Genomic DNA, 15,132 nt, shown 5'->3' with positions numbered 1-15,132 from the left:
TCCCACGCTGGTTATGCCATTGACAGCTTCTCTTGTTCTTTCAATTGTTTTTGCGGATTACTTACGTTAAATTTGATTCCGGTTCACAGATCATAAATGGATATTTTGTGCACTACTTTGCACCAGCTGAGATGCCAACACTTCCCAAAAACGTCGTGTTTGTCATTGACACCAGTGGTTCCATGCACGGCAAAAAGATTGTGCAGGTAATCCCCATTTTTTCTTTTATATGCTGACTTTGCTTTCATGATACAGTGATGCCATTGACAATGAGCCCCCCATCCACAAAGAAGATACTTCCTTGGCATGATTAGCTTCAGGGTGGAGGACATCATATGATTCACTGCAGTGAACATTTTAATAATAAAAACAAAAGAACCAAGACCAAACATGTGCCTGAACTAATACGAAACTGATTGAAAACGCACAATAAATGGGGTTTCCTTTTCACATGAGGACTAGATAGATCCCTCAATGGTTTTTTCATCATGCTGGAGAGCACCATATTGACTTTCAGAAATGGGTCCCCGACGGTCACAGGTAACGTCTGTGCTTGCTCTGGAATCTCAGTTTGTCTCAGGTTTGCCCTTATCTTGCTAGGTATCATAGTTGGTCTCCCTTTCTTCATTCCATATGTAACTTATCCGGAAGATGATGGCCTTTTTAAGCAACAATGGTAAGAAACTAGCCATGATGGCCATCATGGGCTTCTGCTTAGGGTACACGTCTGTCCTTCATGTATTCCTATCTTGTATCACTTACACTTCCTGCTGGCCTAGTATTTACTTCCCATCAGTATAGCCACACTAAACGTCTTCTGAGTAGGTTGCCTATCAAAAATGACATTCCATGTGTAAGAAAGTATCCTCTTTTTGGCATGCCTACACCCACTTTATGCCTGCTATCAGTGTGTTTTGACTGTGTTCACTGGGATCCTGCTAACCAGTGACTGTGCTCTCTCCCTCTGGATTTGGTTGTCTCTTACTTTGGGAGCCCATGCAAAATGTGTCTGCAGGGCTGCCATTGCAGCCTGTGTGAAAGGGTGAATGCACCCTTTTCACTGCAGGTCACCGCACCAGGTCATTATATATGTCACCCCTATGGCAGGCCCTCCTCGCCCAGATGGTAGGGTACAAGTAACTCTGTGTGAGGGCACCCCATGCATGAGCAGAGGTGCCCCCACGAACCCCAGCTCCATTTCCTGGACTTTGTGAGTGTGGGGAAGCCATTTTATCCATGTACTGGGCATAGATCACTTCCTATGTCCAGATACATAATGGTAACTCCAAAGCTAGGCATGTTAGGTATCAAACATGTCGGAATCATACCCCAATACTGTTGCCAGTGTTGGTGGTATGATCCCATGGATTCTGGGGGCTCCTTAGAGGACCCCCAGCTTTACTCCCACCAGTTTGCAGGGTTTTCCCAGGCAGCCGATGCTGCTGTCATCCTACAGATAGGTTCCTGCCCTCCTGCTGCTTGAGCAGTTCAACCCCAGGAAGGAAGAACAAAGTATTTCCTTTGGGGGAGGGAGGCAACACCCTCTCCTTTTGGAAATTGGTGTTACATGGCTTGGGAGGGGTAGCCTCCCCAAGCCACTGGTATTCTCTGATGGGCACATTTGGTGCCCTCCTTGCATAAACCAGTCTGCACCAGTTCAGGGACCTCCAGTCTCTGCTCTGACATGAAACAGGGCAATGGAAAGGGGAGTAACCACTCCCCTGTCCATCTCCACCACCAGGGGTGGTGCCCAGAGCTCCTCCACGTGGCCACTTGATTCTGCAATCCTTAATCCAAGGTGAACAGAGACCTCTGGGAGCATCTGAGTGGCCAGGACAGGCAGGTGAGGTCACAGCTCCCTCCTGATAGGTGGTCACCCTGCTAGGTGACTAATCCCTCTTTTAGGACTATATAGAGTCTCCTTCTTGAGTGGGTCCTTAGATTCGAAGTGCAAGATTGCAGAAGGACTCCTCTGCAGTGTTTACTTTGACTTCTGGCCACTGGAACCACAACTGGACTTCACAGAAACCTACAATCTGCAGCTCTAGTGACGACTTTGCTCTGCAACATTGCTTCTCCAGCTCTTTCCAGAAACTACAACATTTCCCTGGCTGTGCATCATCTGAGGGCAGCAAGTCTTCAGTCTGCACCAAGAAGCAAGAAGGAATCTCCCTTGGATTGAAGGAGTCACTCCCCTGCACCCACAGGCACCAACTACAATGACAACCGACTGCGTAGGTCCACTCTCTTATCTCTGCGTGAATCCTGCAACACAGGTGGTGATCTTGAGTGGTCCTCTTGGACTCCTCTACCAGCTGTCCAACTTTGGAGTCTTTGCCTCTACTTGCAGGATGGTACACCTGTGCACCGCAACTCTTGCAGCTACCAAGGCTTGTTGACAGTTCTTCCAAGGGATCTTCAAACTCTGTGTAGCCCCGGCCTCCAGCCATCTTCCCTGCAACGCGTGGTCTCCTGCCTGATGCTCCAATGACGTCCGACTCCTTTCCAGGTGTGCTGAGTGGGACCCACTGCGACTCCTGTGCCTGCTGCCTGTAATTTGCCAGTGGGGGATGCATCCACGACTTCTTGCTCTATTGACTGCCGGGGGTTTCCTGGGACTCCCCTCCATTGGTTGAGTCTCCTTGGACCTTCCTGGTCCCCAGCAGCTCTGCAACTTCTCTCCTGCAACTCTTGCCTTTGCCAAGGCTTCTTAGTGGTTTTTCCACACCACTGATGGACTGCAACTCTACTTCCAACATGGGACATGGACTGCATCACTTCTGGAACTCTTCCTCTGCTCCTGTGCTGCATAGCCGCCTTCTAGTCTCCACCATCGACCTGGTCCTGCAACTCTGGAAGGATGAGTATTGGCTCCTGCCCAACCAGACACCTGGAGCTGGACTTGGTCCCCTTCACTTGCAGGTCCTCTTCTGTCTGGGTCCATCGTCTGTTTCTTGCAGTCTTGCTTGGGTCTTGCACAGTCCTTTCACAAAGGTTCTCTGTGGGTTTGGGAAAAAAACAGGTACTTACCTCCTCTCTCCAGGTCACTGGGAGGCACTCTGGTACTCACCTTTTGGGGTTCCTAGTTCCTCCAGCTCCCCTCTACAGATTCCACTTACATGGGTGGATGTCTGATCTTCACATTCCATTTTGTTGTATATGGTTTAGTGTCCTCCTATGGTCTTTATTGTCTACTGTTATTCCACTGTTTGTTATTGCTTTCTATGCCTATTCCTGGCAACTAAGGTGTATATAATAGTGTGTTTACTCACCTGCTAATAGTGTATTGCCTATATAGTATTTTAGTATGTGTGTCACTTATATAAAGTACCTTTATTTTTGTAACACTGTGTGGTTCTTTCTTGTGTGTAAGTGCTGTGTCAATATCAGTGGTAATGCATAAGCTTTGCATGTCTCCTAGACAAGCCTTGGCTGCTCACTCACAGCTACCTCTATAGAGCCTGGCTTCCTAGACACTGACTACACCTCACAAATAGGGGATACCTGGACCTGGGATAGCGTGATAACACCATAGGTGCTCACCACACACCAGGCCAGCTTCCTACACCATTCACAATCCATGTGTGGCCTTTCACACCTTTATTTAGGATATGTTCTGGTAATAGTCGTTCTCTCAACACCCGAGATTTTTTAACCCTGTTTGTTGACTGTTCCAAGGTTTAACAGACCTTGCATTGGTAGGTTCCCAATTTTTCCTTCTAGACTGTGGGTTTTGCTTTACTTCCCATTGCCCAGTGCACTCTTTTGACTTTTTCAATCTTCTGTCAAACCATTAAAATGTCTCTTTAATTAACTAAAGAATATGTTTCTGGAATTAGGGTTGTCATCTGTTTAGGGTTACAATTGACCTAGCACCAAGATCTTAGCAAAGGTGAATGTATGCTTGCTAATTACATAACAATACATAACGTAACTTGATATTTAGCATAACAAAATACACAGTATTGAGACTTGCATTTGCCTTTACTAAAACTCCAGCATATCAAAGTCACCCACTCACCCAGCGAACACCCGCATTATCTATGCAGACACACACAGACAACAAATGTAAACGCATGGCATGTAAAGGAAAATGTTGTTGCCCTCTCCATCATATATGCAGACCCACAAAGACAACAAATGTGAATCCATGACAGGTAAAGGAAAATGTTTTTACTCTACAAGACATGAGACCCTCAGCACCTCATATCAGACAAGAACAATGAGGCTACAACTAGGTTTTGTATATCCATGCACAACGGTCCAAGACACACAAAGCTTGTGAACCCCTTACTCAGTCATGACACCATACTACCATACCACTTCTGCACACTCACAATCACTTCATGCAATATTTATGCACACAGATCACAGTTATGTGAAGGTCAGGGTACACAATCATGACAGGGCTTGTAACTATACATCATCTCAAAGCATTCATGATGATCCTCCAACTAAAATACGTCATGAGAATAATACTCATACATAGATTCAACAGAGTACCACACAACAACATCATACCTTTATCGGCAAGTCACAAAAGTAAATGTCATAAACGCACACTTCACATGTATTTCCATACATAAATCTAGAACCATACACAATTGCCATACTTTGAATCAGAAATTTGAACCAGTGCACAATCTCCATACATACACACCACGGGAGAAATTTGTGTAAGCAATCACCATAAGTACATCACATCTAACATCACATGGATTAGCTCGTGAAAATCCAGACAAACCAACACATAAACAGCAATTACATGAGTCAGGATTCATTTGCAGTTTACATAGATACATCCATACTGCAGAAGGCACCAGGATTCCTCCCTCAGTCTGCAGCACAGACCTGGATCAATTTCACATCACATGTATGACCTCAGAAAACCAACACATCCATCAGAACTTACACCCACAATTCAACATGCAGCATTTGTGTGCAATTACATTACACATGCCACACCCTAAATGGGTTACTTTTCACTCTTCCCAGACTGCCTCAAACAGAATGAACTTGCAAAAACACAGACATAAAAGTAGCAAACTGCATGTGAACAATAAGGGCACATTTACTTTTATTTCATGGGACGCAGCACAGCAAGGGATCTTATTGCACTGCAGTTTGTGAAAGGGAGAAAGCAGGAATGCTCCATATTTGCAAAGATATGGAGTGTTTTTGTTCTTTCCTTGCTCTGATGCAGTATGTGCTTCCTAGCACCAATACAGAAACCCTTGCACAATGGTCCAACTCCAGGAGTTTCAAATAGTGATTCGCAAGGGCTCGCAAATGGACCTACCTCATTAATATTCATGAGGTAGGTTGCACTTTGCGACCCATTGTGAATGGCTACAATCACAGGGTTGGTGGCCTGCTGGGCTCAACAGACCACCATGTCTGTGATTGCTTTTAAATAAAGTAATCTTTTTTTTTTAAATGTAGCACGTTTTCCTTAAAGGAAAACAGGATGCATTTAAAAAAGAAAAACTAAAAGTTCTCATTTAATTTTTTAAGACTACGCAGTGGACCGTGGGACCACTGTCTGCCTTTAAAAAAGGTTTTTGCATGCATTGACAAAAGGGAAGGGGTCCCTTAGGGACCTCTTCCTCCTTGCGAATGGGTTATCACCTACTTTCAATGGGTGGTAAAATGGGAATGTTTTGTGATCTCATTTTGGTCACAAAACATTCATACATACCTCTGCGATTCGGTATTAGGAAGTTACGCCCTTAGCATGCCCCTTCCTAATACCGAATTGGGATGTAGTCACAAATCCAATTTGCGATTCGGTAACAAGTTACTGAATCGCAAATTGAACTTGATACATACCTAAATGCATTTTGCGATTGCAAACAGCCCTTTGGGCTGTATGCGATCGCAAAAATGTTTGATACATCTGGCCCTAAGTTCCTAAAACATCTAATTATAAGCAATATATACACTTTGCACCTAAAACATGCATTCCCCATTCAACATAAATCGAATCATTTTCATTCTAAAACTTGTCACTTATGAATTGATCAACAATAAAATCACACATTCCCAAACAGGTGCATCAAAATCACTTCCACAGCCACTGTAGTGCCAAAAAGCCCTTGCAAAGGATTAAGAATTAGCATATTTCTCTTCTGTGGTGCCCTAGGAAGTGCGGGGCACCACCAATGAATGGAAATGCATGGTTGGAGTACTGGTGGAACAAGCACCAGGATTTGTATAAAGAAAGGTTCCCCAAGTTTCCCAGGGGGATATATTGATGCCCCTGGCAGAAGTTCTTCATTTTTGGAGTTTGAGTTTTTGTGTATAGGCTCTGGAGTTTTGGGATTCCGGTTCATTTGTCCTGAAGGGCAGTAGCAGCAGGTTGACAATGAGAGAGTGTAATGTGGCTGTGCCATTATGCCTCTTAAACAGGAATGTGAAAGATTGGACATTTTTCTGCATAACATGAAGAGACGTTTTCATCTAAATGATGCACTGCAATACATACGAATAAAGTGCACAGTTGGATGTAACATATTTAAGCAATATATATTTAATCACCATTTTCTAAGTATTATTCTATATAATCATTTTGTATTTCATCATAAGCAGTTTATAGAATTAATTTAAACTCAAAGTACATGTGTGTTTCCTTAGCTTGGCTGGAGTGAAGGCCGCACATATTTTTCTATGTCTAATCTTCAACGTGAGGTTTGCTTTTGCATGTTTTTCTATGAGCTGCAGGTTTCAGGTTATGAGACTGAATTAATGAGGAGCCCATTGTGCTCGAGAGATAAGAAGATCTGCAAGAAGCACCAAAAGGATGAAAGGAGTAACCTGGGATGATGTTTGTAACTTGTCTGAAAGTCATGAAAGTGCGAGGGTGTACAAGGTCAAAGCAGCAGGGTTCAGAAGGTTCCAGAAAGTTAAAGTGACTATTAATTTGTATTTAAAGGCTTGTTTTTCAGTAAGAATGTTTTTGCAAGGATGTAAGCCTCTGGAAGGATTGAGATTTGAGTGTGGTTTAGCTAGTGAAAGAGCCAGATCCCTTTTGTCCTTTGCTGAGAGCAGACCTTGTTGAGATATAGCCCTTAGACTTAGATTGTCATGTGGCTTCATGCAGCTGCACCTCTCTTTACGGAAACTTCTACAGAGCATCTGTTTACTGACCCTTTTCGCTGAATTCTTTAGTATTAGAATAGTTAGGAACTTAGATTAAATTGTTAGGTAGGAGAATTTGATTTAAAATTTTAAACATCAGTCTTTGTTTCTGATTTTCTGCATTATTGCCATTGAGATACTTGTCTTTCATATGCTTGTAAAGTTAAATAATGCACAATACTTTAACTCTCTTTTGTGATTTTGTACATCTATACTATGGTTTTGAGACTCATTTATGTAAGTTTGACTTTGAGTCTGTAATAAAGCCCTTTGAAACATTACGTTTTTCTCTGAGACTTGGGGCCTCATTTACAAAGAAGTGGTGCAGCGCTGAGACAAATTTTGCAGCACCATGCTGCGTCATTTCAGAAACGTAGGGATGCACTATATCTACTACAATAGACCACACCCCTGTGATTTCCCTAGCACTGGTGCTAACATTAGCTGCCTAGCACCAACACAGGCACCCTTGCACCATAGTGCAAGGGTGCCTGCATTGGAGGGAATGATTGCTTATGTGCATGAAGGTGCCCCTTCCTGCACATCAGCAATCAATAATGGCGATTTTCTAGTTCTATTTGTGCTGCATTCTGCAGCACACATAGAAGTAACAAATCGTCATTATTTAATGATTATTTATGTGCAGGGGACGCCTTACTGTACATAAACAATCATTAATGGTGATTTGTCCTTCTATGTATGCTGCAGAATGCAGCACACATAGAAAAAGCAAAACCGAAGAGAAATAAAAGTGTTTCTCCCTGTTACGCCACTCTAACGCCATCCCAGGGGTGGCGTTAGTTTTTGGCATTGCCTCAGGTTTACGATTTCTCATAAATCTAGGGCAGCATTAAAATGCTATGGGTGTTACGGTGGAATGCCCACAGCAACAGCCATTGCACGCCCCTTTAACACAAAGTGATGCGTGTAAAGGGGCTATAATTTCAAGGTGGCGTTAAACCTCAAAGAGTGACAACATCAATTTGTAAATATGGAGCAGGGCATTGAACTACCAAAGTGACATTTGAGTGGCACAATGACCCTGTAAATGAGGCCCTTAGTGTGTGGCTCACTGAGTTACAATACAATTGCTCTGAATAATTTGATGCATGTTTTCCTCATCCCTCAGAACTGAGAAGAAAAGATTAATCGGACCCTAGATTTAAAATTTTAAGATAGGTACCAGTGCTGGATCACAATAATAGAAGGACCTTTGTGTACACTGTATTGAATTACTAATGCTTTGTTAATATTGACAGTACGGACAATGCATTGTTGTATGTTAGAATGGTTATTGAAAGAGGGAATCATCTATAGTGATGTGATTTCAATGGTGTTACATTAGTTTTATGTTACCTATTTTTACTTGTATCAATATGGTGACATCCTGACAAAGCCAGTAAGTTTGCCTTTTGATAATGACACCCCTTCATATTGTGACTCATATGTGAGAAGTACTCTGGTCTTGGCCTCAATGCTGGTAAAATGTTTTATGAGGGTGTTACCATACATGTGCCTCATTGTACATATTTGTAAATGACTGTGTAGTATTAAAGAGTGTGTGTAATAAAGTACATTTCCTTTGTACAAGAAAAAGCACTGACTGAGCAATGATTTAATGAATGTTGCATACCAGTGAGCTGGAGGTACTAGCCCTCACCACCTCCCCTGAGTAGGCTTTGGACTACACTGCTTCATTGCCCTGAGAGAATTAAGGGCCAGATGTAGCAAGGCTTTTACGCCTTTGCGAGGCGCAAAAGCCACATCGCGATGCCCATTCCCATTTTGCAAGTCGGTAACCTGGTTACCGACTCGCAAAATGGGACTGCAAGACGCAAATAGGAAGGGGCGTTCCCCTTCCTATTTGCGAGTCGCAGCGCGATGTAAGATTGCTTTGTGACCGCGAATGCGGTCGCAAAGCAATCACAGTAACCACCAGTGTCACACTGGTGGTAACCTATTCCATTCATGGGACCCCTTCCCCTTTGTGAATGGCCTTGAAAACATTTTTTCAAAGCAGGCAGTGGTCCTATGGACCACTGCCTGCTCTGAAAAAATGAAACTGCCACGTTTAATTTTTTTGTTTGTAATGCATCTAATTTTCCTTTAAGGAAAACAGGCTGCATTAAAAAATAAAATAAACTACAGACATGGAGGTCTGCTGTCTCCAGCAGGCCCCATCCCTGTGAGTGCTGCGAGTCGCAATGCTGGAATTTCGTACATCTGGCCCAAAGTGCTACAATGGGCATTTGGTTCCCAGTAAACAGAACATTGGAGACATATTACTTATGAAGGACTCACATCCTTTGCAACTAATAACCTAATTTCTTACCATAGCCAGAAGCATCAACCATCCATACCACACACCTTTTGCTCCACCCACCTTCCACTAGTGGCTTGACTACCATCTGTACCTGTCTTACTTTCATCCATTGTCTGCCTTTCTTGGCCCAGGCCCTGCAGCACTGCCTACCAATGAGTAATATGGGAATGCCTCACAATGTGTGTGCATCATATCTGTTGCCATGTTCTTTTTTCTTTTTTCTTGTGAATGTTTTGTAATATATTTACACAAAACTTAGTAAAATGTGATTCAGTTCCATTGAAATTTTCGTTGAGTGGAATGCCCAGATCCTTCTGTAGTTCAATTTAAACTGTATGCAGTTTTTATCCAGGCAGCTGACTTTTGGTACTCATTTTTCCCAAAAATTATTTTTCCAATCATTCTCAAGTGTTAGAGGGCTTATGTTTTTTAAAACACACCATTTGCTAGTTATGTCACAGTAATTACCTGGACTAAAATCCAACCTCTCCTATAAAGTTGTATTTGAATCTCTTCCAGGTTGAAGAAAGTTTCTTGCCCAGTGTGCTATTAAATACAATATTTACCACTCTTTTCTCAACAGTTCCTTTGGCTTGCCTTTCAAAGTACTAGAAACCATTAGCACCCTTGTTCTCTCCTTTGTGAAGTACACCAACAAGCTCTCCCTTGTCAATGTCCCTGGTAATTTGCATCAGGGTAGGTGTTGGTCAGAAATACTTTGACCACGATTTTATGCCACTGTTGGACCTGGCCCTTTTTGCATGGTCATCCTCAAACTTTTTGCCTCCTTCCTCCTATTCTTTTTACCAGTTGCTGTTGGCTTTAGGACTCTGGGCACTTTACCACTGCTAATCAGTGCTGAAATGTATATGGTCTCTATCTAAATTGTATTGGTGATTGGTAAGTCCCTAATAAAATGCACTAAAGGTGCCCATGGCCTGTGAATCAAATGCTACTATTGGGCCTGCAGCACTGACTGCTCCACCCATATGAGTAGCCCTGTAAACATGTCTCAGATCTGCCACTGCAGTGTCTGCGTGTGCAGTTTTGCACTGCCAATTCAACCTGACAAGTGTACCTACTTGCCAGGGCCAAACCTTCCCTTTTACTACATTTATGTCTCCCCTAAGGTAGGCCCTGTTAGCTCCATGGCCAGGGTGTAGTGTATTTAAAAGGTAGGACATGTACTTGTGTGTTTTACATGTCCTGATAGTGAAATACTGCCACATTTGTTTTTAACTATTGCAAAGCCTTTCTCTCCCGTAGGTGAACATGGGGACTGCCTTTAAGTATCTGTTTCCCATTGGGGACATATAGAGATATGGAGTTTGGGGTCTCTGAACTCACAATTTAAAATACATCTTTTGGTGGAGTTGGTTTTTAGATTGTCTGTTTGAAAATGCCACTTTTATAAAGTGGGCATTTTCTTGCTTAACCATTCTGCGCCTCTGCCTGTCTGTGGAATCCACTTCTGGGCCAGACTGACAGTCAGGCTGTTTGGGAATTTCCTCTAGACAGTAACACAAAGGGAGCTGAGGTGTGTCCTGCATATTCTGATGGGTCCTTCTGGCCTAGAGGGGGAGGGAGGAGCTGACACCTGCACCTGAAAGGGCTGGATCTGTCCTCACACAAAGCAGTCTCCAGCCCCCTGGAATGTGTCTAGAGCCAAGCCTGGGCAAGGCAGGATCCTGTGAACAACAGAGACCTTCCTTTGAAGTTTGCCTACTTCAAAGGCATAAATGAGTATAAGTAGTGGACCCAAAACTCCAGACTTGTAGAACACTTCTGGACCAAGAGTAACTTCTACCAAGAAGAAGAGCTGAAGGGCTGGATGAGGAGTACTGCCCCTTTGCTGTGTGTGCTTTTCTGGGTTGGCTTGCAGTTATTGCTTCTGCCTTGAATAGTACAAGGACTGGACTTTGCTGTGTATCCTGCTTGTGAATTTTCCCCAAGGGCTTGGACTGAGGTTGTCTCCTGTTAAGAAGTCTCATGGACGCCAAAGACTTCACCTACCAGCCTCTGGGTTCGTTTGCTGTGGACCCTAACTCACCCGGTGGTGCCTATGCCTGTTTCTGAGTCCTTGGGCATGAAAGCTGGCCTAAAAACAAGAAGAACCAGGAGCCCTGACTTCGGACGACTCCAACACCGATGCTGCTTGCCGACTCTGCGACGCTGCCTGCACCTGAAGCTGTGGCCCAGCTGGAGTGCGACAACCATGACTTCATGAGTCCCATGTCATCGATGTCCGTGACACTCGACTCCGCCACGGCTCCTGACACCCTGTGGTGTGACCGCAACCCGAGAGGTCACCCAATGCATCTTGATCCGCTGGATTCATCGACCCCGACAGATGGTCAGGAACTGATGCCTCACCCCAATACCATGTCGCCTCCCCTGCTCTGCAGAAAGGAACCAACGCCACACCGGATCCAGTGACGCCTCACCTCCCGACTCTGTGCACCAGCTTGTTTCCTCGTTACCAAAAGTACTGTACCTGGGAGTCCGTGCAACTCCATGGCCGGTGCCACCTTCCTTGTGAGTGGCATCGGATTGTTGGTAACAACTTTGTCAATGACGCCCTGATGACCCAAGTTGGATCTATTGTGTTTCTAAGCGCTATATTGAAGTTTCATCTGTGAAAATTTGTATCTTTGCTCATGTATTTTGGATTTTTGTTGTTCTGGTCTTGTTTTACTGAGATATATATTGGGAATTCTTTTAAACTGGTGTTAAGTGCTTTTGTGGTGTTTTCACTGTGTTACTGTGTGTGTTTGTACAAATACTTTACACATTGCCTCTGAGATAAGCCTGACTGCTTGTGCCAAGCTACCAAGGAGGTGAGCTGGGGTTATCTGAGCTGTGTATCTCTCTTACCTTGACTAGAGAGAGGGTCCTTGTTTGGAAAGAGTTCAAAATGACTGCCAACCAGAGACCCTATTTTTAATGGAGGACTAAATTATAAAGCATGGTTGTCTAAATTATGCGGCGAGAAAAGGCAAGCAGCACAACACATTTTGAAGCAGTATTAATTCATTGTTATGTAATTTTTACACTTTGTGAAACTGAGGTTATTTAGAGTCTGCCAAACTGAGGAAATTCCCTCTAGATTTAGAGTTGAGGGGACCATCATGTTTATGCCAGTGGCACCTTCACAGGCTACACTAGGAAAAACCTTAGACCAATGACCTGATACAATTCAGAAAGTCAGTCTAACTGCCTCAGACCATCCATACTATTTAGGGTGTATTTTCTGATATATTTTTTTTCCAGATTGGGGTCTCCAGAAAAGGCCATGTTGGCCCAAACAGAAGAAAATGACAGCCACACTCTGAAAGATAACTCTCAGGATGTCAAGACCATTTGTTTTTTAAAAGTAAATTCCCACTTTTTGAGTTTGTTTTTGAAGAATAAAAATGCTTGTTGAGAGGCTGCATGAAAATGGAGGCTTCCCAGCAAATTTACAGTGCCTTCAGAGGACCCACTGTGGCACCAACTCCTTAGAAGATTGCAATATTATTGCTAGACTGGTGTAAAAATCTAAATAGCGTGGGGTGTGGTGTCTGCCAGGGTAGCAGAATAGATACCTTTGCTGCCCTATCATAACCGAGTACTGTCCACCAAACTCTAAATAACCTCTACAGTAAGGGCAAAAGTTTCTCCTCATTGGTATCTGTTTACCAGCTAACTATGCAATGAGCAACCGAAGCTAACTATTTAACATTTGCAGAGGGCTTTACACTGTGTCAGCAGTTTTAATAACCTTTGATACATTTGAGCTAGGAAAATCTTTTTAAATCCGCTGTTTTTGCAGCAAAAGATTGAAAATGCTGGAGTCACAGAGTTGCATAATTACAGTGTCCTCAACTTTGGTGCACCTTCTAACTTCCTGTTCAGACTCCTGCAGATTCAGAGTTCAGCTGGAAAGCTCCTTTCACACCTGCATCAACAAAGACTACTTCTCAGTTGCTTGTCATTAAATTGACAAATCTCCTTTAAAGTCCTCTGCATACCATTCTAAATTAGGATAGTGATGAAATGCAATTTCATATGTAAATTTGCAGGAGAGCTCACAGAATCCCCATAAAGATAGATAATCTATTCCATGTAAGGAAACAATGGTTTCATGTAAGTGCGAGTACTTGGTCCAGGAGTCTACTTAGATTTCAGGGTCTGCCACAATAATAATAGCACCTCAATATTCTCTGAAAGAACATGGAATCCACCAACATTATTTGAGTGTCCAGGAGTTTCCAGTTTAGCTCCAGTGTGAAGAACCAAAACGGTTTAAAGTTTCCATATTAAAACTAATTATTTTGATTGCTAACACTGCCTGACATATTTTACCATATGCTGCTGAGCTGTTTTCCACATGGAGAAAATAAGCATTTCCAAAAGACTGCATAACATATACATTGCAATTTGAGGCTTCTAAAGTCTACCCTTTGTGCAGTTGTCTCCAACAAGTACCAGTAGCTCTCCAGCTACCTGTGAGTAGCTCTCCTGTGTGCAGCCCAGCCTACTATCATTAAATGCTACTAGTGGGCTTAGCACTGATTGTGCAACCCACATAAATAGCCCCTTAACCATGAGTCGGGCCTGCCTTTGCAAGGCCTTTGTGTGCACTTTCATTGCCACATCGACGTGGCATTTAAAACTACTTGCCAGGCCTTAATCTCCCTTTTTATTACATATATGTCATCCCTATGGTAGGCTCTGTGTAGCCCACATGGCAGGGTGCTATGTAAGTAAAAGGCAGGATATGTACTTGTAAGCTTTACATGTCCTGATAGTGAAAAACTCCCAAAGTTGTTTTTTCTAGTAATGTTAATCCTGCCTCTCTCCTAGGCCAGCAATAGAAATTGCCTTCTATGCTTTTAAGTGGTAATTTGTGATCTTAAATGAGTGGCATTGTCACGTTTGGTAAGGTTGGAATGGTAGTGAGAAATCCTGCTTACTGGTGAAGGTGGATTTAACATTATTATTTTTAGAAATCAGGCATTTCTCTAGACTTATTGGTCCTTGTGCCTTTCAGCCTGTCTCCAATCCATGTCTGGTCTGTGCTCATTGACAGCTTCCCTTGTGCATTCCATCCAGACAGGCATAAACACAGGACACTCAGCTGCATCTGCATTCATCTGCATATTGATAGTTCTTCCTGGGCAGAAATGGTGGAGGGGGCTCTCACTTGCACTTCAAAGGCTAGTGGCCTGACCTCAAACAAAGGACTGATAACCCACCACAGATCACCTGGCGAACACGAGTGAGTTGAAAGTGGAACTGGTGTGCTTCAAAACCACTCTTGAAGTCTCCTCCACTTCAAAGGCTCATTTAGGTATACATATACTGGGTCTGTGACCCCCTAAAATCAGACACTTCTGGATCTACAACACGACTCTGTCAGAGGTGCTGCCATGCTGCTCAAAAGACCCATCTGGACTGCTTTTCTGGAAGGACTGCTCTACTGCTTGCTGCCCTGTTGCATGCTGGCACCTGACTATACTGGAAGGTCTCTGCCTTCTGCCAGAAGTGCTCTCCAAGGGCTTGGACAGAGCTTGCCCTCTGTTCTGAAGACTCAGGACCATCAAAGTCTTCATCTGAAGGAGAAAATCCGCAGTGCAAAAAAAACCTATGCAACACCTGCAAAATTTGACACAACGCCTGCAGAATTGATG

General features: G+C 43.4%; 1 protein-coding gene across 4 annotated transcripts in view; it reads left to right on the top strand.

The window, feature by feature from the left end:
* The window catches only part of LOC138259001 (inter-alpha-trypsin inhibitor heavy chain H4-like), a 536,359-nt gene that overhangs the window by 116,685 nt on the left and 404,542 nt on the right, over window positions 1-15,132 (top strand). For all 4 annotated transcript variants that reach the window (XM_069206377.1, XM_069206375.1, XM_069206376.1 and 1 more), the window contains exon 7: window positions 90-206. In XM_069206377.1, coding sequence (XP_069062478.1) covers window positions 90-206 — 117 coding nt within the window. The remainder of the gene's footprint in view (window positions 1-89; window positions 207-15,132) is intronic.

This window comes from Pleurodeles waltl, chromosome 9, assembly GCF_031143425.1.
Source record: "Pleurodeles waltl isolate 20211129_DDA chromosome 9, aPleWal1.hap1.20221129, whole genome shotgun sequence".
NCBI classification, from domain to species: domain Eukaryota; kingdom Metazoa; phylum Chordata; class Amphibia; order Caudata; family Salamandridae; genus Pleurodeles; species Pleurodeles waltl.
Note: the sequence above shows the minus strand (reverse complement) of the source record. Positions and strands in the feature narration are given on the sequence as shown.